Consider the following 27,468-nt stretch of genomic DNA (forward strand, 5'->3'; position numbering starts at 1 on the left):
CTCTTTCTCTGTGACGTCACGAATACCTCCTTGCGTATTATGTTATATTAATAACAAGTCGGAGCTTCGTCGATCCAAACGCGAGATGGCGTTGATCAAAATTTTTCGATCGTTATCTAATTTATCGTCAAAATACACTTATCTTTATATATATATATATACATGTATTGCATTCCTTTCTATTTCTATTTTCTATCTTATATATATCGTATATATAACAATAATTCGATCGGAAAATTTACTTACGTTGCGTGTATTTCGAAGAATCGGAGAAAAATTTTTACATGCTACGTTTTTCTCGATTATATTTCCCCGTTACAAAATCGATTGAACGTGTATATTTATAAAATATTACTATATATATACCATAGTTAAGAAAACGAGAGCGTATACGAGAGAATTTTCTCAGAATCTTAAGAGCGAGTTGATTTCGAGTATTCTCCGAGTGTAAAAAGAATATTTCAAAAACACGTTGCGCGCATTTCCTTTGAAAGTGTATAGAATTTATCGCATACAGTTTTTTTTTTTTCTTTCTTTCCTTTCTCTTCTCTAGGGGGAGAGAAACAAAAAGCTTTCGGGAATCGAGGCAATCCCTTTATCCGTGGAGGAGGGATTAGTTGGTTTCGTTAGGGGAAAAGAATGGACGAGGCACGATCCAGTAGACGATGATTGGAGAGGAAACCGTGACTGGTTAATTGGAATTGGCGGCAAACTTGGCGACTCCCTCCCCCGCCCCCGGATAGAAGCATCGATGAAATTGCAGCAGTCGTCAAGCATCGACCGGTTTCCTCTCCAGTTTCGAGATCGCTTCTACCTTCTTCTCTTTGCCCGTTCCTTTTCATTCGGGGAACGACGAAGCGACTCAATCTCGCCCCTTACATCCATCCACGACGGAAGAACACCTCCTTTGACTTTCACTCGACGAAGAAACGCGCGTGTAATTGTTATTCCGTCCGGCTCGCTATCACAGTTTTTTTTTTTTTTTTTTTGGTTAAAAGTTATACATCGCGCCCTTCGTCGCATCAATTCATCACCGGAAAATTAATCTCGCGTATACTCGTGGAATCGAACCAACTTCTAAATTCCATACCCGTCTATTTTTCCATTCCGTTTCGATCTTTCGCGTATTTTTCACGAGTCGTAATAAATCGTGGAAAAGAACCGGTGGAAATTAATTATTCGCGCGAAAAGAAAGGATATTTTTAGGAGGGGACGGGACGCGCAAAACAAACGGAATTCCCCTCCTTTTTTCGCCCGTAAGTTATACTTTCGTATTCTTTCGTCCCACCTCTGTTACTATAAATTCACCTATTCGTATTTCCTCGAACGTATATCGCGCGAGAGAAGGCAATTGCTCGATCGAGAAACGAGAACTCTACTTTACCGCTTTTTTGCCCGGTCGAATTTTTTCATCTCAAATCTTTTTCATCCTCGTCCCGCTCTTTAAATCTTTGTCCTTCCTCTTTGTCGAGCAGGGGAGGGGAGGGAAAGGGAGGAATTGGCATTCACGATTTCGGTTACGATATTAATCGTTCGAGGAGGAGGAGAAGAAGCAAGGCGAGAAGAAGAGGTGGCGCATAACTCCTGGCCTTTCCCATCTTAGTCCAAACTATTTGAAACGTTTGCATCGATATGCGAAACTTTATCATTTCTCCTCAAAACGCAAACTCTCCAAATCTACCGATGCTATTTCGAGCCAGGTGAACCAGGTACGAATATAGAGTGCGTTGAAAGCTGTTTCCAATTTGTTCGAATTATTTAATATTTAATTAAATCCATCGATCCTCTTCCATTTCCATTTCCTTTTCCGTTTCTTCTTCGCGGCTCGAATACGAAGCGATACGTTTGGGGGAGGGGGAAGGTATAAAACGACGAGGAGGATAGGATCGATGGGAGGAGTGAAAAAGGCTCGGGACGATCGATCGGATAGGATCGGCGTTCACGGAGGACGGCTCATCTTAATCACCGATTTATCACTCGCCATTGCCCCTCGAGGGCAATCGCGCGTGAACCTGGCCCGATGGACGATACATCGCCGATACAGGGGCATCGTCGTCGCCTCGTCGTCGTGACCCATCCCGAATTCGCCCAGCCGGACACGCTCGCTCGAACACCCAAGATTCCTCGGAACGGAAGGGAGTTAAGGCTTCGAATCGATGGGACGGACAGTGGAGCTGACGAGGACGGGCCGATAACGAGGCTTGTTAATCATTTCTAACCGGCGATCCCCCCCTTCGAAAATAGCGTACACCGAGGTGTCGTGCAATAGGGATCGTACATATCGAAGATTGGAGCGGAATGGAAGAAATTGGGGAGGAAGAGGAATTTTCGCGCCAACTGACCAAAGTGGAATCGGTTACTACCTTCCCAGGGAATGCGTTGGTCCGTGAACTCGGCGATAACGCAGAATTATGGCCCCCCCCCTCCAACTGGCTGGCAGAGGAGTGACCATTCCGATTCGCACGCATGTATCATCGTTCAGCCAGACATGTATCTCGTGTCCCGCAACGTTTCTTTTCGAATCGTATCTCGAGCGAAACGAGGAATATCGAAGAATGCGAGCGATATTTTCTTCTTTCTAGATCACTTGTTAACACACGAGTTAAATTGTATATATATATATATATATATTCCACACGCACGCTTCCCCCTCTCCTTCCTTTACAGAGAAGAACGGTTTTCACGGAGATGCGGCCTAATTGGTGGCCTCCGCCCATTATCGCCCCTCCCCTTCTTAATTTACGAGGCCGAATGTTGTCGAGTTACGAATGCCGAGTATAGGTTAAATTTTAAGACGAAATTTAGAAGAGTGGGGGGAATGGTTAACAGTCGAGATGGCGCGTCTGTCGTCCCGAATAATTACATGCGACTTTACCGATAACGTCTTGCTTATGGGAGAAAGGGACGCGATGTTTTCGAAGGAAATTAAGCTAATATAACGAGACGCTTCGCCCGTCGACATAATAACCGATACACTCGTTCAAGGGAGAACGTTCGAAATATTATTACTTTAAGAATAATATCCGCGCATGCGCGATATTACATACGTCGCGAGTCACGCCCGTACCCTTTAAAAAACTCGCCAAGTGGAAAGTTGCATGACCGATTATCCCACTCGTCTCGAGAGTGCTTTCCATCAATCTCTATTTCGCAAACTTTTTCTCCCTTCTCCTTCCGTGCTCTCGATTTCTTATCTCTCTTGTCTCGACGTCGACTATTACCTCGGATTTGATTATCACTTTGTCGAGGGAGGGGGGAAGGAACTGGCAGCCTTTCGCGATATAATTTTTGTCCCGATCCTTGTCGCGATAACGAAACTATATATATATATATCTCGCAAACTCGGATAAATTACGCGTATCCTCCACGTCCACGGCCGAGCGCTACTGTCGTTCACGGTAGTTGCTTTTTTACCAGCTCGACCGTTAAAGCGGCGTTATCGCTCGATCTCCATTCGGTAATTTTAATTAGTTTACAAAGGATTTTTGTGAATCCACCGATGCGTGCAGCGTTATTAGTTTCACACGCAGTGACCGCGATGTAAACCGCGATACGACGAGTATTCGGTCGTTGAATATAAAAGTCGTTTCGAAAACTTTGTCGCGATTTTGAGGTTAGAAAGTAAATCTTGTTGCGTTTTGTGACGAATCGAAATTTTCGTATCGATTCTTTTCCTTCCTTCTTTTTTTCGCACGCATCTCCTAACGGAATGGACGGAAAGGAAAAGGAGATTGCGCTTCGAGTACGCGATCCCGTATCATTAGCAAATTCGAACCAATTTCCATTCGTTTGCCCGTTGTTGCGCTTGGGAAGCGAATCGGTGGAGTAGTTACGGTACCTTTTTCCTCCTCTCTGTTTCTTCCTCTCTCTTTCTCTCTTTCTCATAAAAGCGAGCATAAAACCTTTGTCGGAGCCCGGAGAGTGGAAAACACGTATATTGAAAAATATAAGTATAAAAGGACGGATACAAACGTACAAAAGGACTGCGTTTCAGAATATTTTATAAAGTAAACCACCGCACGCAACGTCTTTCCCCTCCCATCCCCTCCCTACCCCTCGAAAACGCGATTTTCTTAGATGCAATAATTTCGAGTCACAAAAGGATCGTAATTTCGTCCGCTTTTTTTTTTTCTTTTTCCTCTTGCACGCTCCTCCTCCTCCTCCTCCTTTGACAATCATTGAATTGAATCCCGGCCCGATTACAACAGTCGTTTGCAACAGCGATCGCGTCCCAGGGATGGCACGCCCTGAAAGGATATTTCATTCGTTCCTTTCATCCATTCCCATCGTGATCCATCCATTTCGCCAACGTGAATTTTCGCTTCGCTTTAATTAATTAAAATCTTCTCGTTTATACCGGCGCAATAAGATGCGCCCACTTTTCAACGTATATTTATATATATATATATGTGTGTGTGTGTATATACACACATATATACACCTTCCTCTTTTATCCTTCTTTCCTTCTCCTTCTCCTTCTCCTTCTCCTTCTTCTTCGGTTTCAGTTTCGACGAGAAGGAGAAAGTGAGCCGACCGTTCTTGTTCCGCTCATCCCCTCCACGTTTCTCTCCCCACCTCCTTTCTCGGGCCAGCAACAACAAGGCAGCGAACGACTGAAAACCCGTGCTTTTGCAGACACGCGCTACGTGTTCAACCAACTGGAAAAAGTCGAGGATGTAATTTTTACATTCGTTTCCAAGGGAATCTTTTTCATCGAATGTTTCCTTCCTTCGTTTCGATTAACATTTCCCTCTTAACTGGATCGAAAAACTCACCAAATTCCAATAAATTAAAGATATCTCTCCGTTTCCCCCCCACTTCAAATCTGGCGAATGATCGGAGCAGCGGAGAGGAATTCGGTGGGAAGGTTGATACGAGCGCGAGAACAAAGGAGAGGAGGAGGAGGGGGGAGAGTTATGGCGGTCTCAATTATAGCTCGCAAATAAAACGTTCCGAGCCGGCTAATATTATTTATCGCCCGGTTGGATGCCTCTTCCGCGTCGTTATAAAAGCGAGAACACGGAAACCCATTATAATGAAATTAACAAATTACCCGCTCGTCCAACGCCTCGACCTCTCCCTCCCTCTTCCTCCTCCTCCGTACACATCCTCTCGCGAGTCCCATCGATTTTCCCACCCGAAACCCGTACAACCCGTACATCCTACATCCTCCAGCGTTCTCGCTCCTTAATCCTCCCTCCTTGCTTCCAATCCAATTTCCTAATTCACGAGGAGGCTGCTTCTCCTCCACCCAATTATCACAGCTTTATTCGTCGTACAGCCTCGATTATCCCACGATTATTATATATATCCGTATCGATACGGATCCCATCCTTCCACTGGGTATTTTCAATTAGGCAAGGGAGGGGGAAGGTGGTTTTTGGGGAGAGACAATGGTAGGCGGACAAAAGCGTGATATACGAGGAGGGCATATTTTTAAGTCGTATATTCCTGTCGAACCGAGCAATGTCTTTTCTGGATTTTTAATTCGAGTTATTACGATTAATTCGAAAATTTCCATCCTCTTCTCGCTGTTGTTTCGACGAAGGAAGGAAGGGATCGATTAATCTCGGGGAAAAGAGGGGAGGTCAAAGAGTCGAACATTTTCATTCGAAAATCCGGATATGTATCTCGGGTTATTCAGGTTTGCCCAGGTTTGATTTAAAGTCGTTCGAAAGGGAACGATGATATACGGGCCCTGAATACCTCTACGTACCCTCGCATTTACACGCAGGCACGCGTGAAATGAATATCTCCTTTCTAACCCGCGACCCGACCGCAAACGTATATATTTCATCTTGCTATCGCTATTTCAGAGAGGCGACTTGCTTTTTCCTTTCCCGCTTCAAAGGATCCGCCCGGCTTACTTTCCTCAACACACACACACACACACACGTATATATATACGCACACACGGTCGTTAACTCGGACGACATCTCGCTTTATCTTTGAAAATTCGTTGGCGAGCCAGAATAGGAGAGAGAGAGAAAGGGAGATCGCCTCGCAGTTACTTTTTATTCGGTTGAAATTTCAACCTTGGTGCTAAAGGAAGCCGGGCAGTAAGAATCGCGTCGCTCTAATAAATTGCAGTCGAGTCTCTCTCTCGGATGGATCTTGCTTTCGAATAAAAACGAGAGAGGAAAAAAGAAGAAAGAAGAAAGACACGCGATACAGAGGCGCTAGCTAGAGCTCTCTCTCTTTCTATCCCTTCGTTTTTTCAAACGGGGCGGAAATTTCCCAGTTTTATAATATAAAATTCACGCGCTAACTTGATTTCGAGTGCGCGCTCAACCACGATGATTTTCAAGTATTCTTCCCTCCACTCGAAACGGATATTTTTTTCGCGCTTGCGAAAAAAAAAAAAGAGAGGAGGAAAAAAACAAAACGACCCCGCTGCGATTCAAACGCGTCGCACGCGCGCGTCATCCACCCCGGATGCACTTCATTAGAAAACTTTTAAACCTCGTTTCGTTTCGTCGTCGTCGCTGTTGTCGTCCTCCGCGGGGCTAATTCGGCGATACCGACCGAGTTTCGCGAAACATTCGCCCGGCGAATTTGCCTCGAACGTCGTTATCTCGCTCTATCCTTCTCTTTTTCTCTCACCAACAGCAAAGCAATCGCGCTTTCGATGATTTTTAATTTCAATTTTTTTAAAATCTTACGATTTCGAAAATGGATACGCGTATTTTTTTTTTCGAGCGACGAGAGATATCTCTTTTTTTTTTTTTTTTTTTTTTTCCCTCTTTCGTGTCCAACGCTATCGATACGAGTTTTCAACCGGGGCCGGAATGGAGAATAAAGGATCCGCGTTTCGTTTTTGTTGCGTTGTACACGCAACGAACAACGACAACCGTTGTTTAACGTTTCCCGGCCGCTCGAACGCGTACGAAAAAAAGGAGGTTATCGAAGGGTTATTAACAATGCACCTCTTCTCCCTGCACACCTTCTTTAATAATTTCCCCGTGAAAATCCCCTTCTCATGGAAAAAAAAAAGAAATACTCGAACTCGCGGGATTATTTATCGACCAACGGTAATATCGATCTTCGCCATGCATTTCTCTAATGTCCAAGTAAAAACAGGATAACAATAAAATAGAATCTAAAAAAGTATACAAATATCCAATTGAAAATTGAAAATTTCTGTAAACGAACCTATTTAACTTATTGCTAAAAAAAGAAAAATACGAAAAGTTCTCGTTGGTGGCAGTTAAAGGAGAAATCTTGGAAATGTTGGTGGGGCGGAGAAGTTTGGAGGAAGAGGCAACAAGTTGCGGGGCAAGGAGGGCGCGAACGAGGGGGAATCGAGAGCGAGCAATTAGAATCCGGCGCTGGACACGAGCGGCGGTCGTTTAGCGAGGAGGAGGGGAGGGGAGGGGAGGGGAGATACGCGTTACACGGCCCATTACGAGTCGCTCGGGTTTCGGAAAAACGTTCCACTTTGGGGATAATGGCCGGCCGAAAGGAGCCACCGAGTTGTATACGTTTATACTCCTCACGCGTCTCTCTCTCCCCCTCCCCCTCCATTTCATTTTAAAGTCAAAACGGTGCGCGCCTAGTCCCGGGCCCCTGAACATCGTAAGAGGGTTTGCCATACTATTATAACTTTGTAATGGCCTACTGCCGCGTACTTTGCCCTGGATATTGCCTTAAAGGGCGCGATCGTGAAACGGCCCCTGTAAATTTAACTTTCAAACACGCACACGATCCTCCAGCAGCGAGATACTCTTATTCCTCTTTATCGTTTGCATCTTAGCTAATACTTTATGATCTATCAATCTATGATCCAAGATATATAATTAGATATATCCAAAAGATGAAAAATTGAAATGAGAACATGTTTACTGATGTACTATTATTTACCCAGTCGATAAATAGTCTTCTTGCACCTTACTTAATACTTTATGATCTATCAATCTATCGATGATCCAAGATATATAATTAGATATATTCGATTCCAAAAGGTGAAAAATTGAAACGAGAACATATTTACTGATGTACTATTTACTATTATGTACTATGTACTATGTACTATTTTTTTTATTATTTACCCAGTCGATAAATAATCTTCTTGCACCTTACCTAATACTTTATGATCTATCAATCTATCGATGATCCAAGATATATAATTAGATATATTCGATTCCAAAAGATATAAAATTGAAACAAGAACATGTTTACTGATGTACTATTATTTACCCAGTCGATAAATAGTCTTCTTGCAGCTTACCTAATACTTTATGATCTATCAATCCATCGATGATCCAAGATATATAATTAGATATATCCAAAAGATAAAAAATTGAAACAAGAACATATTTCCTGATATACTATTTACTATTATGTACTATGTACTATTTTTTTTATTATTTACCCAGTCAATAAATAATCTTCTTGCACTTTACCTAATACTTTATGATCTATCAATCTATCGATGATCCAAGATATATAATTAGATATATTCGATTCCAAAAGATATAAAATTGAAACAAGAATATGTTTACTGATGTACTATTATTTACCCAGTCGATAAATAGTCTTCTTGCACAAATAGTCTTCTTACCTAATACTTTATGATCTATCAATCTATCGATGATCCAAGATATATAATTAAATATATTCGATTCCAAAATATATAAAATTGAAACAAGAACATATTTCCTGATATACTATTTACTATTATGTACTATGTACTATGTACTATTATTCTATTCTTTTATTATTTACCCAGTCGATAAATAGTCTTCTAGAGTATTTCTCTTTCTCTCTTATCCACCGAGTCTCGATAATTTTTGACTCGGTTTAGAGAAGAAAGAAAAGGTATACTTAACTTAAATTAAGAGAGGAGAAGTATGATCTTCTTTCGTCTCGAGCTTCACGCAACAGTGCCAAGTAACCAGAAGCGTGAGTAAGAGAGGAATGCATCGGAGAAATATCCGAGTAATTCCAATTTACGGCGTCGCTGCAAATCATAATAGCAGGCCCGGCTTGGACGGCTCGGGAAACGGAAGCGGCCGACTTAACGACTGTTCGATACCTGGAATTACATTGGAAACACGAGACGTATTCCATTCGAAATCCAGCGTTGGTAATTTATCTAAATTTCCGTCCAACCGCCGAGACATTTTATCGATGCTTGTAAACCTTGCGCGTTGTGCAAGATTTATCCCCGCACAAAGGAATTCCTTCTTGTCCTTTGGATCTTTGTCAGAGGATCTTCGTAAAAGGAATTCGAACCGAGACCGAAGATAATCCACCAGGCGAACGGTGGACGAGGAAAATGTTGTTTCGAATCTATCGATTCCTCCTCGGCCATTGTGTTGGCGGGACGCCAGAGGAGGAGCCAGGCTCGGCCAGGTGGAAGCGAGGCTAGCTTGGGGGCAAGTTAGATTCCTGGCGAAAAGGGGCGAGGTTGGACGGACCACGAAATATTTGTCAATCGCAAAAGGCAAGAAAGATCGGGCGGGGAAGTCGATTTAACGCCCGTTAAGGAAGCAATTCCTTTAAGAGGGATGGGGAGGATGGCTCGACCTTCCTGGACTTACGACCTTTCACCGGGGAATCGCTTCCGTCCGCCATTATCGGCGGACGAATGGAACATCAATAACCAATTTCGTAAGACTAATATCGCGAAAATTAGTTTCCTGAGGTCCCTTTTCCTTCCTTCCTTCCTTCCTCTCTCTCCTCTTTATATACCCTTCGTTAAAAGGTCTAACCCCGCGCTTTCGATCGATCGATCGATCGATCGATCGTCTCTCTTTATCGTCTCGCGATGCTCTTTCCCTTCTTTTTTCCCACCAGACGATAATACATCCTTCCTTTTTTCCTTCGAGATTTCAGCCAGGTGAAATATCCGGCCAGGAGGGGAACCGGAGATCGTTTCGATCGTATCTCCGCCCGAGAATTCGAGAATTCCCGTCCCCCTTTTTTCGTCGAGAAACCTTAACACGGCGCGGACGAGTAAACGTTTCGCTCTATCGGCGAATGGAAACCGAGAAAAAGAGAAAGATATATATATATATATATATCGCGAGCGGGAATTTCTTCAATTACGCCTCTTAATTATAAATTAATTATTCCCCGAGTTATGGCCCCTATTTTTACCTCCCTTTTCAACCTAATTACCGCCACGAGGAGCTTCGAAACTCGCCCCTCTCCGTTTTTGCGTTTCGTTCCTCGCCTCACCGTTTCTATCTCCAACTTTTCTTTAACGAGGAGGATCCTCCCCTCCCCTCTCCTCTCCACCTTTTTGCCGGGGAACCAGCCGGTTTTCCTCCTCGATGTTTCTTTTCAACCTGCAAAATTTTACCGACTCCGCTCTCTGAATTTCTCCTCTTAAGAAGTTCCCCGAACGTCCGAACGTTCTTTTTTCCTCTCCTCTCTTCTGTATCGATCGTTTCTCGCTTGAAATTTATTCATTCGTCCCGTTGGATTTTAAAAAGGAAGTAGACGCTGTTCCACGTCGACCGCGGAAGAGTTAGAGAATGGACAAAAAGATTCGTTGCGTTTATCGAGCAAATTTGATCAATCGGCATTCTGTTCGAGAGAAAGAGGGGAGACACGATATTTGACACGATTTCTCGATTCCTTTTTTACCGAGCGAGCATAGCGGGGCTAGGAATGTTAAAGTTGATTTATTTCCTTATCGATCGGGAAACGAATGCATTTGGCGGAGCAAAATATCGTGATCGACCTTCTCCCTTCCTATTTTTCTTTTCCTTTCCACAATCGTGAAGGTCTCGAATTTTCAATCCTTATTTTTTCCATATCCATTCCATTATCCCCTCTCCCTTTTTGGAAAATAGACAGGCGGCCCCGCGAAGTTGGAAGAAACAAATCGAGAGTGAAGGTTGGAGAATGGGGGGGAGAACGTTGACCATGAAGTTTCTGTTTGTACGTTGGTCAAAATTCGTGCGACATGTACTAAAGAGAAAAGCCATTCCACCATTCAAGAGTTTCTAACCACTTTCGGTGACTAGCCAAGGAAAATTCTTCGATGGTGTACAAAGAGGACGTGACACCGCCGCCCTGTTACCGGTCAAACTCTCTCTCCTATATAAATTCGTAACGTTCGTAAAAGTGTTTCGAGGTTATGTCGATGATGCAAAGTGAACGCGCGTGAAAAATTTCGAAAGGGGAAAAAATTTCGTTCAACGGAAGGAGGGAAAAATCGTAAAGTGTGATCGAACTGTTAACCGAGTTTTCTTTGAAACGACTTTTGACACTCCCCCGCCTTTACACGCACGTACACGCACGTATATACAAAGAAAAAAAAAGTATCCCCTTTCGAAATATCCTCGTCGGCTTGATATTATTTCATCCCGATGAAGTATCGGAAGGAGCAGGGTGTATCTTGGACCGAGAATTGAGAGAGGAATAATGAAGAGAGGGAGCAAGTGTGTCGCGCAGACCATCAACTTGTCCAACCCGGAAACATGCATAAGACCGAAGAGGATTCAGAAGCTCGTCTCAGCGGACGCGATGCAACCCTGCCCTACCATGACAGGCCCGGCCTCGTCCTACTGGACCCCCAAACCCGTGGCCATTAGAATCTGCACGAGGAAGGATATGCAAAGAACTTGCCCGCCCAAGGTTCCAACACACTTCACTCATAGATTAGAGTTAAAGAGAATACAAACACACTTCGTTATACAACAAAGATTAAAGTTAAAGAGAATACAAACACACTTCATTCATATAAGATTAGAGTTAAAGAGAATACAAACATACAACAAAGATTAAAGTTAAAGAGAATAATACTTCACTCATATGAGATTAGAGTTAAGAGAATACAAACATACTTCACTCATACAACAAAGATTAGAGTTAAAGAGAATAATACTTCACTCATATGAGATTAGAGTTAAAGAGAATACAAACACACTTCACTTATACAACAAAGATTAGAGTTAAAGAGAATACAAATATACTTCACTCATACAACAAAGATTAGAGTTAAAGAGAATACAAACACACTTCACTCGTATAAGATTAGAGTTAAAGAGAATACAAATACACTTCATTATATAACAAAAATTAAAGTTAAAGAGAATACAAACATACAACAAAGATTAGAGTTAAAGAGAATAATACTTCACTCATACAACAAAGATTAGAGTTAAAGAGAATACAAACACACTTCATTATATAACAAAAATTAAAGTTAAAGAGAATACAAATACAACACAATACTTCACTTATACAACAAAGATTAGAGTTAAAGAAAATAATATTTCACTCATACAACAAAGATTAGAGTTAAAGAGAATACAAATACACTTCACTCATACAAGATTAGAGTTAAAGAGAATAATACTTCACTCACAACAAAGATTAGTGTTAAAGAGAATACAAACACTCATATAAGATTAGAGTTAAAGAGAATACAAACACTCATATAAGATTAGAGTTAAAGAGAATACAAACACACTTCATTATATAACAAAAATTAGAGTTAAAGAGAATACAAACATACTTCACTCATACAACAAAGATTAGAGTTAAAGAGAATACAAATACACTTTATTATATAACAAAAATTAGAGGTGAAGAGAATACACACTTCATTCATACAAGATTAGAGTTGAAGAGAATACAAACACACTTCATTCATACAAGATTAGAGTTAAAGAGAATACAAACACACTTCATTATATAACAAAAATTAGACTTAAAGAGAATACAAACATATAACAAAGATTAGAGTTAAAGAGAATAATACTTCACTCATACAAGATTATAGTTAAAGAGAATACAAACACATTTCACTCATACAACAAAGATTAGAGTTAAAGAGAATACAAATACACTTCACTCATACAACAAAAATTAGAATTAAAAAGAATACAAACATACTTCACTCATACAACAAAGATTAGAATTAAAGAGAATACAAATACACTTCACTCATATAAGATTAGAGTTAAAGAGAGTATAAACATATTTTACCATACAACAAAGATTTAAAAAGAATATATTTAATTGAAAGCTTCACTTTTACGAGCTTTTTATAAATAATAGTCGAGATTAAAACTTAAACATTTAAACATTTAATCTCCCTTGACTTTCTTCCAATTGAGCCACGTCTGAATATCGATTATTACATTGATCGAGAAGGTTTATCTGGAAATTAGGATAGAGATCTACGAGAACGAGTGTTTGGAGGGAAGAGGGGTTTCGTAAACGCGACGAATCTTTTGCAGCTTGTTTCAGCGCTGTCCGCTGAAATCCGACGACATATGTATATGTATATACGCTTGTTCGAATTTTTAGAATTCGTAGCGTGTCGGGGAATCCTCCAGGTATCCGTCTCTCGATTCCGAAATGTAAATATAAACGGGGGTTTGTTCTTAAAAATCGTCAAATATTGATATTCTTCCGAGTCACGTACGCAAACTCTGTCCCTCGCGAGGGAGGAGAGAAATATATATACTGTTTCGTGCGCGTAGGTGTGCGATTGCCAGCCCAAGAAGAGGAGGACGTTCGGGCAAAGATTCTGCACCATCCTCCTCTTCTTCCTCAAGAGCAGCATAGCGGCCGGCCTCGTCTACTGGACCCGTTCCGAGGGTTTGTGGGGGAGCAGCGCCGAAGTCGAGGACCTGTATCGAAGGATAATGGCTACGATCTCGCCCTCCAACGACTTCGAGGATTACTGCAGAACGGAAAGAGAGGATGTAATCTTCCACCATTCATCCTGATCGATAATCAAACCCCTGTCTCAAAATTCGGAAGTACAAATAATTTTTGATCATTGAAATTTTGATCGAATCTCCTCCTTTAAGAAACCCTGAAAAGAAAAAATTAATTGTTTCTCTGTAAAATCACCGTCTTGGTTATTTTTAAAACATCGTTCAACGACAGCCTGAACCATGTCTTTTTTCTTCCTTTCTCAAATCTTGAATTTTGGGACACCCTTTACTTCCCCTATTTAAAAATCCATGATAAAATTAATGTATTGTTTGTGAATCTGTGAGATCTCTGTGAGTCTTGTTGAAACTTGGTTATTTTTAAAACATCGTTCAACGACAGCCTGAACCATCGGCTGTCTTTCTTCTTCCTTTCTCAAATCTTGAATTTTGGGACACCCTTTACTTCCCCTATTTAAAAATACACGATAAAATTAATGTATGTATTTCTTCCAGATCGAGTTGCCTCGGTTCAATCAGATCAAGTACAAGTTGATAAAGAAGTACAATCAGGCCGTGTTCACAGTGATGAATTGTATCTTGAACGCGTCGACCGCGCTGCGGAACCAGCTTCAAAGGCTGATGGTCCCGGAGACGGACAAATCCGGGGAGGAGGAGGAGGACGAGGATGCGGCGGAGGATACGAAGGATAAGGCTTGATCGTTGACCTCCCATCATCATCGAAACACAAATCCTGTGCGTCCTATCGTTTGCAACATTTGTCTTGTAACTAATTTTTTTTTTTCTCTCTAAAAAAAAAAGGAAGGAAAAAAAAGAAAAAAAAAATCCTAATGCACGAATAAATTTCTCAAATAACCTCCGCTCCTCCCTCGTTTACAACATACGAGAGATAAGGGACGCAGAGAGTCAAATCTGCACTTGCATCCCCCTTCAGATAGATCGGATAGAGTTCTTCTTATGTTCGTTGCCATAAGCAAGTAAGTTACCTTGCGATAACGCAATAGCATACAAACGGATTAAAATTCCGTTCGCAGGCTGCTTCCATTTTTTCCTCCTCCTCCTTTTCTTCTTTTTTTTTTCTCGAGACAGACGGTACACCGGGGATCTCTCGCGAAATAGTTGCATGTTCGAGCAAAATTTCAAGCTTTTCTCTTCTCTCTACATTTTCTGTATTACGTGTATATATGTATACAGTAGGAATTTATTCTCTCTACGTAGCCAAGGACCGAATTTTACACCCTCAAGTAATCCCTGTTTTAGAAAAAGGATCGAGCTAAAATCTCATCTCTCATCTTTTAATATAAATTTCGGATTAGAACCGATCATTCCGGATCATTTGAATTTATTGGAGAAGGATTCACTCACCTCTTTTCGTAGCATTCGAAATTCGATTTAACGAAAGACACGATTAATTTGAAACAACGTTTTCCTTTAAGATAAGGATCCTCTCCTTATCTTTTCGCTTCGATCTCTAACGTTTCGAAGCTTGTTTCCCTTTCAATCGATATCGCGGAAGAAATATCGCGGAAGGGAAGAGAGAAGGAGGAGGAGGATTTGGGCAGCCCTCGGGGGGCAAGGGAGAGATTCAAAGCTCGATTCAGTTCGGACAGTTAAACAGTTTATTCAGATCGAAACTTTATGTAGTATATACATACGAGTTTAATAGACGATATGGAGTTCTGATATGAAATCACCCCCTCCCCCTATACAGTGAACTTAAAATACAATTCGATTTACATCATCGTTTCTGCTTCTGATTATGTACACACTTTTTAAGTCTTCTTCTTCTTCTTCGTTAGCCAAGAATTCGAATTCGTCGAAATATTTGTTATAAAAAAGGAGAGTTTGTATATATATATATATATATAAATAGAAAAAGAAAACTCGAATCTCGTTTCGAAACGAAACGTTGTCGAGCGGTGAAAGTACGATTTCTCGGCTCCTTGTCACGCTGGGGGAAAAATTCGATATCACGGACGTTTCCCGTTCTTTAGGCTAATGTTCATTGGACGCGAGAGAAGCGTCGATCAGCTCGTTTTCGATCCACCCCCTTAAAAGTATTCTTGAATTTCATATATTTCTCGTCAGAGAACGTTCTTTCGATTTTTCAAAGGGAAAGAATAACGAGCCGTTCGAAATTACGACGACATTCTTGCCTCTCACCTTCCCTCCCCTTGCGTGGAGGGAGATACATAATTATGTACAACGACACGACATCAACTAACGACTTTTCTCTATCTTGTTCCCTCCCTCTTCTTTCAATTGGTACAAAGGGAAAGGAGAGAACGAGTTAGAATCGCGATGACTTAATTCATATCTCCCCTCTCTCTCATTCACATTCGTTCAAAGCTCGAGCGAGACAAAGTTCGTCCTCTTAGGAATATAAAGCTTGTCGCTTCCTTGCAAATTCAATTTTTCATCCGCGCTAAAAAGTAGGAAAGAATCGAATTTCCAAAATTTCTGCTCCGCGAACGAAAAACTGACTTACCGACCGCAACTTTGCAATTTTCGAGCGTCCGAAATCAGGAATTTTCGGAAATTTCGGAATGAAAAAGAAGACAAAGTCGACGTATAAAATCGCGTTTCGTAACAAACCACTACGAGCGCACGTTTTCCCGTTGTCGAAAGGCTGATTGATCAGCCTTCCTTTCTCCCCCCCCGCAATAACATCGCGTTATCTCTCCTCCCCCTCGCTCTTCCCATTCTCGCCCCTCTCGATCCATCTTCATTCCAAGGAACGGAACAGGCTGGCACGAGGAATCAACCTTTATCTTTCCTCGCCGATTCTCTCTCCCTCGATCGGACGCTGCGAATTCATTTATTTTGTATAATCGACGAGAAGGGGAAAGGAAAGGAAAGAAGATGCTCGATTATTATTAATCGAATAGAGTCTTCGAAACTTAAATCTCGCTTAAAAGAACAAGTTTCTTCTTTCTTTCTTCTTTCCTCTTTCTTCTCCAGAGGAGGAGAAAAGGAGGAGAGATTGTTGTGCAAAACAATCTCCGATCGGAAAGTTTTTTTCGACGCGAGGAGTTTCTCAACCCTTTTTGGCGAGAAAAAAAAGGGTTCCTAGACGCAACTCTCGGGCAGCCTGTTCGCCATCAATCGCCTCTTGATCGCCTCCCCGTCCAGACACTCGCCCGCAACGACGACACCTTGGCCACCCGTGGAAGGGACGACGCCCTGTCCACCGCCGCCACCCATCATCGCTCCTCCCGTCATGGGCATGCTCTGTAAACTCGGCGGCAACGTGCCCCTCGATGGTAACCTCAGCTCCGTCGGCCTCCCCGTGAATTTGTGGCACAGCTCCTCTATGCTTGGCGTAGGCCCGGGCGTGACCCAGTGTCCCGGGGGATATCCACCGCCTGGATAACTCGGCGGGCTCACTTCCGCCAGGTTGCCCTCTGAAACATCGAAGGGAGGGCGCGGGTTGGACAATTCTTTTGGGAATTTCTCGCTCGAAACTTTATGAAGCGGAACGAGTGACAATTAGCCCTGCGGTTTCCCTCTTTTTTTTTCTTTTTTTTCCAGACAGAAACACGAATACTAGTGGTAATACTTTGTACAGGATTGGAAATTATTGGGTTGGCAACTAAGTAATTGCGGATTTTTTTTAGAAAATCAAAGACAATTTTTTTCATGGAACTGAATAACTTTATTCCGTAATGTGTTGCCATTTTGATCAATCACCTTTTGCCATCTTTCAGGCAGCATCGTAATCCCACGTTCATAAAACTTGTGGTTTTTATTAGCGAAACACTGAATCAGGTACGATTCGATATCATCATCGTTATTGAAATTTTTACCATTCGAGGAGTTTTGTAAAGATCGAAACAAAAAGTAATCAGATAGTCAGATGTGACAAAACATCCCAACCAAGCTCCAATAATTTTTGCCGAGTGACCAAAGTCATGATGGAATACAGCACCTTTTCGATTTGTCGATTCGGGCCGCTTTTCTTCAACCGCATCGTTTAATTTCGTTAGTTGTTCAATGTAGACGACAGAATTGATCGTTCGGTTGGGTGGTAAGAGTTCAAAATAGACAATTCCTTCGTAATCCCACCAAACTGATAACAAAACCTTCTTTCGACGAATATCAGCTTTTGATGTTGTTCGAGCCGGTTCACGTGGCCTGCTCCACCATCTTTTCCGCTCGATATTGTTGTAAACAACCCATTTTTCATCGCCAGTTATCGGTCGTTTTAAAAATGGATCATTTTCGTTACGTTTCTTTAGCAAATCGCAGCTGTTAATGCGTCGCGTTAAACGCTTTTCTTTCAGTTCGCGAGGAACCCATGTATCGAGTTTTTCAACATAGCCAAGTTGTTTTAAGCGGTTTTCAATGCATGTACGCGATACATGAAGCTTCTCCGCAATCTCACGAGTTGTACCGTGACGATCCGAATCGATTATCGCTTTGATTAGGTCGTCGTCGACTTCAACTGGACGACCAGAGCGTTTTTCGTCTTCGTTTGTCAAACCAATTTTGACCCTGCCGTTCTTTTAAGGCTTCGTCGCCATAAACAGCGCATAACTTTTCGTGAGCTTGCGACGCGTTTTTCCCTTTGCGGAAATAAAAAAGCAAAATACGACGATAATGTTCCTTTTGATTTTCCATTTTTCAACGAAAACTACGCAACCGATCGAAAAACTTTTTTTACCGATTGAATTGCCAACTGTCAAATAACAAAATGTGTTTTACATTTGGACTACGCCACCTAAAAATTCAACTGAAATCTATGACTGAAATCCGCAATTACTTAGTTGCCAACCCAATAAAAATATTCCTGAGATACGCGAGATCGTAGTTGGAATTTTTTAAAAATTTCATATTTGGAATATGGAGGAGGAAATCCTCGTCGAAATAATGACAGAGAAAATTGAATTGATCCGGGTTTTTGCTTAGTTGCCAACCCAATATTTTACGAGGTTTACTTCTTTGTTGATGATAAGCGAGGTTGGATTTTTAATATTACGATAAGGAGAATGGATAAAGTTTCTGCGATCGAATAAATTCTGTTTCTTTCTCGTTCCTTTTGTTGGAAGGAGAAGGGGATGATGGAAAATGGAAAATGGGAAATTGTACAACGGCATATCTAAAAAGAGCGGCCTACCTCTTGCACAATCGAACGAATCGATCCAATGGCTCGCGAATGGAAAATGTTTTTCGGAAAATATCTGGCCCGATCTCTTTTGTCGGGGATGAAATACCGCCGGCGCCACGCGTGTAAGCCGCGGTAATTGAATAAAATCTATATATATACACACGCCGCTATTACAAATCGCGGCTGTGCTCGTAACCAGCGCAATTAGATTAACTGCGCGTTGCGAGAACGTTTCCTGCCTATTATTCCAGCGAAATCCAGACCGGCGATCGATCGTTTCGCGCGGTTTCGAAACCCCGAAACCGTCCCCGCTTTTCTCATCGAAAGTCAAGTTCTTTTTCTCCATTCTTCTTTCTAAGGAATCGATCGATCCCCTTGATCGAGGGGGATCGAGATGTTGTTGTTGGGTTATATATCTCTGCGTGCTTTGGATTAGGGGAGGAGAGGGAAGAGGAATTAGGGGGAGAGTCGTACGTTGTTTGCAATGGTTTGGAGGCAAATGCTAACGACAGTGAAATTAATGGAATAGGGATTTGAGATCCTGAGGAATGTATTATTATTGTACAGGGCTTGGACGGTGAAGGGTTGAGATTTTGGGCTCTGAGATTGAATTTATATTTGTACAATGTTTCTTTTTTTCTGTGTGATTCTATTGGATTCTATTTTCTATTGTGTATTCTGTTGAGGATGAGGTAAAGATCAGTGTAATTAATTGGAATTGGGATTTTATTGGATTATATCGCATGCTGGACAATGCTGAAGGAGATTTGAGATTTTTATTTCATTTCGAGCTACGTGTATTGCTGCCCTGCCTGAGGATAAGGCTAAAGGAAGAATAATTAATGAGGATGGAGATCTATTGGATTATATCGCTTGACAATGCTGAAGGATAAAAGACAATGAAATTAAGAAAGATTCGAGATTTTAGATTTTACTGTGTCGAAGTGAAGATTTGAAATTCTTATTTCTTTTCGAGCTACGTGTATTGCTGCCCTACCTAAGGATAAGGCTAAGGGTAGAGTAATTAATAAGAATGGAGATCTTATTAGATTATATTGTATGCTGGACAATACTGAAGGGTAAAAGACAGCAAAATTAACGAAGATTTAAAATTTTAGATTTTGAATGACACTGCGTCAAAGTGAAGATTTGAAATTTTTATTTCCTTTCGAGCTACGTGTATTTTGCTCTGCCTGAGGATAAGGCTAAGGGTAAAATTAATAGGGATGGAGATGTTAGACAATGCTCAAGGGTAAAAAACAGCGAAATTAACGAAGATTCGAGATTCTATGTTTTCGAATATTGTTGCAACTAATGAAGTGAAGATTTCAGATTTTTATTTGCTTTCGAGCTACGTGTATTGCTGCCTTGCCTGAGGATAAGGCTAAGGGAAGAATAATTAATTATTCTTAATTATTCTATTCTATTAATTGAGGATGGAGATCTATTATATCGCTTATTGGACAATAATGAAGGATAAAAGACAGCAAAATTAACGAAGAATTGAAATTTTAGATTCTGATATTGCGTCGAAGTGGAAATTTTTATTTCTTTTCGAGCTACGTGTATTTTGCTCTGTCTGAGGATAAGATTAAGGGTAAAATTAATAGGGATGGAGATTCTGGACAATGCTAAAGGGTAAAAAGACAGTGAAATTAAGAAAGATTTAAAATTTTAGATTCTTCTCTATTGAGCGAAGTAAGGATTTGAAATTTTTATTTCCTTTCGAGCTACGTGTATTTTGCTCTGCCTGAGGATAAGACTAAGGGTAAAATTAATAGGGATGGAGATGCTGGACAATGCTGAAGGGTAAAAGACAGCAAAATTAACAAAGATTCGAGAATTTTAGATTCTAATATTGCGTTTTCGAATATTATTGTTTTTATTTATTAACGAAATGGAGATTTGAGATTTTTATTTCTATCGAATTTCTATCGAGCAAGGATGCTGAGGATAAGACTAAGGGTAAAATTAATAAGAATGGAGATCTTATTGTATTATATTGCATTCTGCAATGTTGAGGATAAGGCTAAGGATAGCGAAATTAAGAGGAATTGAGATCTTATTATATCGCATATTGGACAATGCTGAAAGGTAAAAGACAGTGAAATTAACGAAAATCTGAGAATTTTAGATCCTGAAATTATTCTACTGTACTTCTGAAGTATAGATTTGAGTATGAAGTATAGATATGATATAGATATGATATATATAGATATGATATTGAAGTATAGATTTTTTTTACTTTCTATCGGATTCCTATTCAGCTATGTTGAGGATAAGGCTAAGAGAAATTAATAAGGATGGAGATGTTGGACAATACTGAAGGGTAAAAACAGCGAAATTAGAAGATTTGAGATTCTGTGTTTTCGAATTGTTGCAACTAATGAAGTGAAGATTTCAGATTTTTATTTGCTTTCGAGCTACGTGTATTCTGCCCTGCCTAAGGATAAAATTAATAGGAATGATCTTATTGGATTATATCGCATGCTGAACAATGTTGAAGGCTAAAAGACAGCGAAATTAACGAAGAGATTTCTGAGATTTTAAATTTTGATATTGCGTCGAAATGGAAATTTGAGATTTTTATTTCCTTCTATCGAGCTACGTGTATTGCTGTCCTACCTGAGGATAAGGCTAAGGGCAGAGTAATTAATAAGAATTGAGATCTTATTGTATTATAATATACTGAACAATGCTAAAAGACAGTGAAATTAACGAAAATCTGAGAATTTTAGGTCCTGAGATTATTCTACTGTACAAAGCAAAGATTTGAGACTTTTACTTTCTATCGGATTCTTATCGAGCTACGTGCATTCTGCAATGCTGAGAATAAAGATAAATGAAATTAATAGGAATGGAGATGCTGGACAATGTTGAAGAATAAAATTAGCAGCAAAATTAACAAAGATTCGAGATTCTGATACTGTGTATTTTCGAACTAACGAAGCGAAGATTTTAAATTTTTATTTCCCATCGAGCTACGTGCAACATCGATGATAAGGCTAAGTGAAATTAATAGACATGGAGATCTGGATGCTGGAAGGGATCGAGATCACAATGGACAATACAGAGGCGAAAGGACGAAAATCTGAGAATTTTAGGTCCTTTTAGAAGATCGAGCTTACTCCACTCTACACTGAAGACTTTTACTTCCCTACGTGCACCCTGCCTTGTGCCCGAGGCACAAAGCCAAGGACAGCGAAATTAATAGGGATCGAGATCTTATTGTTGTAACCGGACAACGCCGAGGATAAAGCGAAATTAGGGGAGTAAAGATCCGACAGAGTTTCTGCGTTGTTTCTCCAACGCCGGAGGCAAATGCTAAGGATAGTGAAATTAATGGACTAGTATCTTCAATACACCGTTGTATCTCGACCACTAAAATGAAGATATCCAAGATATCCTTCCCTTCTCAATAGAAACATCCAGATTTTTCAATCCCAATCGAATCTGCTAAGGATAGTGAAATTAATGGACTAGTATCTTCAATACAGAGAAGATATCCAAGATATCCTTCTCTTTTCAATAGAAACATCCAGATTTTTCAATCCCAATCGAATTTGCTAAGAATAGTGAAATTAATGGACTAGTATCTTCAATACACCGTTGTATCTCGACCACTAAAACGAAGATATCCAAGATATCCTTCCCTTCTCAATAGAAACATCCAGATTTTTCAATCCCAATCGAATCTGCTAAGGATAGTGAAATTAATGGACTAGTATCTTCAATACAGAGAAGATATCCAAGATATCCTTCTCTTTTCAATAGAAACATCCAGATTTTTCAATCCCAATCGAATCTGCTAAGGATAGTGAAATTAATGGACTAGTATCTTCAATACACCATTGTATCTCGACTACTAAAACGAAGATATCCAAGATATCCTTCCCTTCTCAATAGAAAGAAACATTCAGATTTTTCAATCCCAATCGAATCTGCTAAGGATAATGAAATTAATGGACTAGTATCTTTAATACACCGTTGTATCTCGACCACTAAAATGAAGATATTCAAGATATCCTTCTCTTTTCAATAGAAACATCCAGATTTTTCAATCCCAATCGAATCTGCTAAGGATAGTGAAATTAATGGACTAGTATCTTCAATATAGAGAAGATATCCAAGATATCCTTCTCTTTTCAATAAAAACATCCAGATTTTTCAATCCCAATCGAATCTGCTAAGGATAGTGAAATTAATGGACTAGTATCTTCTACTAAAACGAAGATATCCAAGATATCCTTCCCTTCTCAATAGAAACATTCAGATTTTTCAATCCCAATCGAATCTGCTAAGGATAGTGAAATTAATGGACTAGTAGGGACCCGGATATCTTCAATACACCATCTTCAATACAAGATATCCTTCTCTTCTCAATAGAAACATCCAGATTTTTCAATCGAATCTGCTAAGGATAATGAAATTAATGGATTAGTATCTTCTACTAAAACGAAGATATCCAAGATATCCTTCCCTTCTCAATAGAAAGAAACATCCAGATTTTTCAATCCCAATCGAATCTCCTAAGGATAGTGAAATTAATGGACTAGTATCTTCAATACAGAGAAGATATCCAAGATATCCTTCTCTTTTCAATAGAAAGAAACATCCAGATTTTTCAATCCCAATCGAATCTCCTAAGGATAGTGAAATTAATGGACTAGTATCTTCAATACAGAGAAGATATCCAAGATATCCTTCCTTTCTCAATAGAAACATCCAGATTTTTCAATCTCAATCGAATCTCCTAAGGATAGTGAAATTAATAGACCCGGATATCTTCAATACACCATCTTCAATACAAGATATCCTTCTCTTTTCAATATTTCTCAATAGAAACATCGAGATTCTTAATCCCAATCTACGAATCGAATCTTAAACCTACAACAATACATTACCTCTTCTTTCGAAGCTTTCGAAATTGTCCGAAGAAAAATTCAAAAAACTTACCAAATTTATTTGGAATAACGTCCGGATCCGTTTCCACGGTTTGCTGGGGGTTCTGCAGCGGGTACTGTTGAGGGGGTAGCTCGCTCAGCTCGGCCGGTTTTTCGTGGCGTGGCTTCGACACGCGTTCCCGACGCACGCGTACCACCACCACGAGTATGACGAGGACCAGGGTGACCAACGCCCCGACCACAACCCCTATCAACGGCGACAACACGATCCCAGCGTCTTGTCCTTGAACACAGAGAGGCAGAGAGTAATTTCGCAGCAGTTAGTCAGGGGAGGGATGACGCGTTTAAACGTAATTAACAAATTCCAGCGGCGAATTTCAGGCTCGATGAAATTCACGAGGGATTGACAAATGGACAACCGTAATTTATTCAAAATTATCCACGATTAAACGACCTAATAACAGTATTTCATTACGAAATATACAACTTCCTCCTCCTCGATAATCGTTATAAATAATAATACGAAAGGAGGACGTGTCTCCTAAATTTTCTTCTCTTCCTTTTATTTTCGTCCATCGAACATCTTGCGCTCGAAAATATCTCGGTCGAACTTCGATGAAATTTTAAACTTCTTACAGATTCGAATTCTATATATATATATATATATTCTGGGAGGATAAAGGTGGAAAATTTACGATCGGGGACGATGGTGAAAAATATATCGGAGCGTAAACAAGAGTCCTCCGTGTTTTATTTCGTTCCATTCGTTACGGTGTTAATTGTCATCAGTTATCCAACTATTCGAAAACTTGGATTAAAAATATCGTTGGATTGGATAACAAACTTCCACTTACCGGATCAAATGAACTACCTCCAATTACTCGTCTCTCTTTTTCTTTCTTCTTTTGTATAAATAAATATTTAGCATATACTCGAGAGGTAAAGGAAAAGAAACGCGATCGAAGAAGAAATTAATCGTAAGCGAGTTATGAAAGGAGGGGAAACCGCTTTCTAATCTCTCTCTCTGGCTATTTACTCCATCTTTTTTTTCCACCCTCTCGTACAACAGCGCAGCGGTAAACCGTGCACGTACACAGATCCGAGGAGAGCACAGCCTCTGCAAACCGCCTTTGCGCGGATTCCAGAGTTGGCTCTGGACTCGATTCAAAATGTTTGCGCGTTAAAAAATTAGAGGGAACTGGAAGGCGCATTAGTCACCTCTCTCTCTCTCTCTCTTTCTCGTATATACTTCTGTAATATTCGAGAAACTAGGAAAAAAAGAAAGGAAAAAAAAGAACGGACGAAATCTTGCAGCTCGACTCTCGCTTCCCACGAAGGAGGGAAAAAGGGAAGCGTGACGTTTCGGTTGATAGCGTGGGAGTCGGCCCGCTGTTTTCGTCGGATAATTAACAAAACCGTATCCTTTCCAGCTGTTCCACTTTCCCCCTTTTTTTAAATTCTTAACTCCAGCGAGGAAAGAATTCGATCTCTCCTCCATCGTTTCAAACTTTCTCCACGCGAAAATGATACGCGACACAGGTGCGCCCATATTAGGTCTACCGGAAAGTTCTGTCCGTTTTTGGAATAAACAAAATACAAATTTTTTCTTACCGTCAATTAACTTTATCGAATAATATATAATTGCCATTATTATTAACGATCTGTTGCCAGCAATTTGTATATCCCATTTTTGAAAAATGATTCATCATTTTGATGCGAAAAATTGAACCAGTGCTCGTCTGACATCTTCTTCATTTTTGAATTTTTTTGCCCGTCAAAAAATTTTGTAAGGATAAAAACAAGTGATAATCGGAGGGTGCTGTGTCCGGGGAATATGGCGGGTGCGACGGAATTTCCCAGCCTACTTCTGCAATTTTTTGACGAGTCCCTGAAGCAGCGTGTGGCCTGGCGTTATCGTGGTGCAGTATCATGTCCTTCCTATTCAACATTGCCGGCCTCTTTTTTCGGACCGCTGTCTTTAAATTATCCAGTTGCTGACAATACTTCTCCGAATTGAGCTTTTCGTTCGGTTTTAAAAGCTCGTAATGTATATTGGTCCTGGAATGTCCCACCATATACGCAACATTCTCTTATTCAGAGTCAAATTTGGTTCAGAGGTGGAACGGCTAGGTTTTCCGGGTTCACAATATGCCCTTTTCCTTACCCTTGTTGTTGCATGTAATCCACTTTTCATCCCCAGTTATCATCCGGTTCCAAAAGGGCTCGATTTTGTTCCGAGCAAGCGGAGATGTGCAAACGATAACTCGATCGTCCAAATTTTTCCGACTTAATTCACGTGGCACCCATCTTGAATACTTCCACACCAATCCCGTCTTCCGAATATGGTCAGAAATGGTTCGTTGAGCTGAATTAAGCCTTTCCGCGATCTCCGATGTTGTCGGAAAAGGATCTTGCTCCAACGTTGCCTTAACAACATCGTCGTCGATCAAAGATGGTCGCCCAAGAACGTGGCTTGTCAGAAAGGTCGAAATCACCCGTTTCAAATTTTTCGTACCATCTTCCGCATGTCCTATCAGAAACTGTACCTTCACCAAACACTTTCGATAAATTTCTACACGCTTCCGTAGCATTTCTTCCTCGTTGAAATTCGTATGAAATACAGTGGCGTAAATGAACTTTATCAGTCGCTATGGGTATACCATCGTTTCACACTTAAGACCAATGTGAATCAACTTTATTACAGTTTATTTGCTACGTCAGTATGTATACATTAAGCTCTATAAAAATATAGAGTCGAACGTGCAATAAATAAACATGTGCTTACACAACTTTCCGGTAGACCTAATATTTATATGATCTACTTATGCGCAGGAGGGCCCATAAAGTCCAGGATTTAATCGGCCATCCAGGATTTAGGTGTAAACCTAAGCGTTGCGCTTACGCAGTTAACGTACGACGTTTGCGTTTCGACGGTTTATATCTTCGATATAAACCTGTTCGAAATCTCCAAACATCGGTTGCCCCAGCGAGACACGCTGCATTTCTCATGGGAGGTTCGTGGGATAAAACATCGCAGGCGAATGGTTTTGAAGATTCTGACAAGGAGATCGAGTATATAATTGTTATATAATAATTACGTATATTCTTTTCTTAAAGTTAAAGTTGCAGAGCGGAGGGGAGAAATACGTATTCAAGGACGCGGAGCAATTTTTTAATCAATTACCAGTCTTTCTTTTTCTTCTTTTTAACGCCTTCTCGTCCTGCAGGAAATGGGCGCAGTATATCCTATCGTCGTGTACAGTCCCCCCCTTTTCTAAGCCCCCGACAATGTCTCGTAAAAGTTGCAATGGAAGTTTAATCGAGTTCCAGGCGAAGAAACGTCTGGCGGCCGGGGGTACTAAAGATAAACCTCGGGCTCTCCCGATCCTCTACGGAGGATCTCTGGTCTAACGGAGCCAACAGGGGAAATCGCGCATCCCCGACTCAGGAGTTTAGATCGAAGTTTAGATCGCTAATCGCGCCCTCTCGCCAAAAATTCTCTGGAAATCGTGGAATTCGGTTTCATCGTCGAAGAAAAAAAAATCGATCGAAATAAATCGTGCGAAATTTCAAGAGAAGGGAAAAAAAGAAGAGGTAAAAGTCGTGGGATAAGTTTCATTGGACGGGATAAGGGAAGTAAGACAGAGAGGTTGGGACGTCATACGGCCCCGGCTAAGTCACCGAAAAGCCGGGCTTAGCCGGGGGGAGGCCAGATCTAACTTTGCCTCACCTGGATTAATTTCAACGTAAAGGCTAACCCCGAATCGATGTCGCGCCGAGACTAAGACGACTTACGTGTCCCTCTCCCCCCTCC

At 40.7% G+C, this 27,468-nt stretch overlaps 2 protein-coding genes across 4 annotated transcripts in view; one reads left to right on the forward strand and one right to left on the reverse strand.

The window, feature by feature from the left end:
* Nucleotides 1-132: 132 nt before the first annotated feature.
* LOC100578476 lies at nt 133-15,021 on the forward strand. Its single transcript, XM_003251068.4, has 3 exons — nt 133-11,589; nt 13,446-13,670; nt 14,139-15,021. Exons 1-3 carry the CDS (start codon nt 11,377-11,379, stop codon nt 14,340-14,342), a joined length of 642 nt encoding a protein of 213 aa, XP_003251116.1. The 5' UTR covers nt 133-11,376; the 3' UTR covers nt 14,343-15,021.
* A 218-nt stretch (nt 15,022-15,239) lies between these two features.
* The window catches only part of LOC411116 (nephrin), a 235,484-nt gene continuing 223,255 nt past the window's right edge, over nt 15,240-27,468 (reverse strand). For all 3 annotated transcript variants that reach the window (XM_026441039.1, XM_026441040.1, XM_026441041.1), the window contains 2 exons: nt 23,707-23,937; nt 15,240-17,047 (listed from right to left, as the gene is read on the reverse strand). In XM_026441039.1, the coding sequence (XP_026296824.1) occupies nt 16,713-17,047; nt 23,707-23,937 (566 nt within the window). In that variant the 3' untranslated portion in view covers nt 15,240-16,712. The remainder of the gene's footprint in view (nt 17,048-23,706; nt 23,938-27,468) is intronic.

Source organism: Apis mellifera, linkage group LG5 (genome assembly GCF_003254395.2).
Source record: "Apis mellifera strain DH4 linkage group LG5, Amel_HAv3.1, whole genome shotgun sequence".
In the NCBI taxonomy this organism is placed as follows: Eukaryota; Metazoa; Arthropoda; class Insecta; order Hymenoptera; family Apidae; genus Apis; species Apis mellifera.

Excerpts from the sequence above, each read along its gene's own strand:
- LOC100578476 (XM_003251068.4), top strand. The coding sequence starts at position 11,377 with ATGAAGAGAGGGAGCAAGTGTGTCGCGCAGACCATCAACTTGTCCAAC. Across the intron at positions 11,590-13,445 it reads AAAGAACTTGCCCGCCCAAG|GTGTGCGATTGCCAGCCCAA; the intron begins GTTCCAACACAC and ends TCGTGCGCGTAG. Across the intron at positions 13,671-14,138 it reads GCAGAACGGAAAGAGAGGAT|ATCGAGTTGCCTCGGTTCAA; the intron begins GTAATCTTCCAC and ends TATTTCTTCCAG.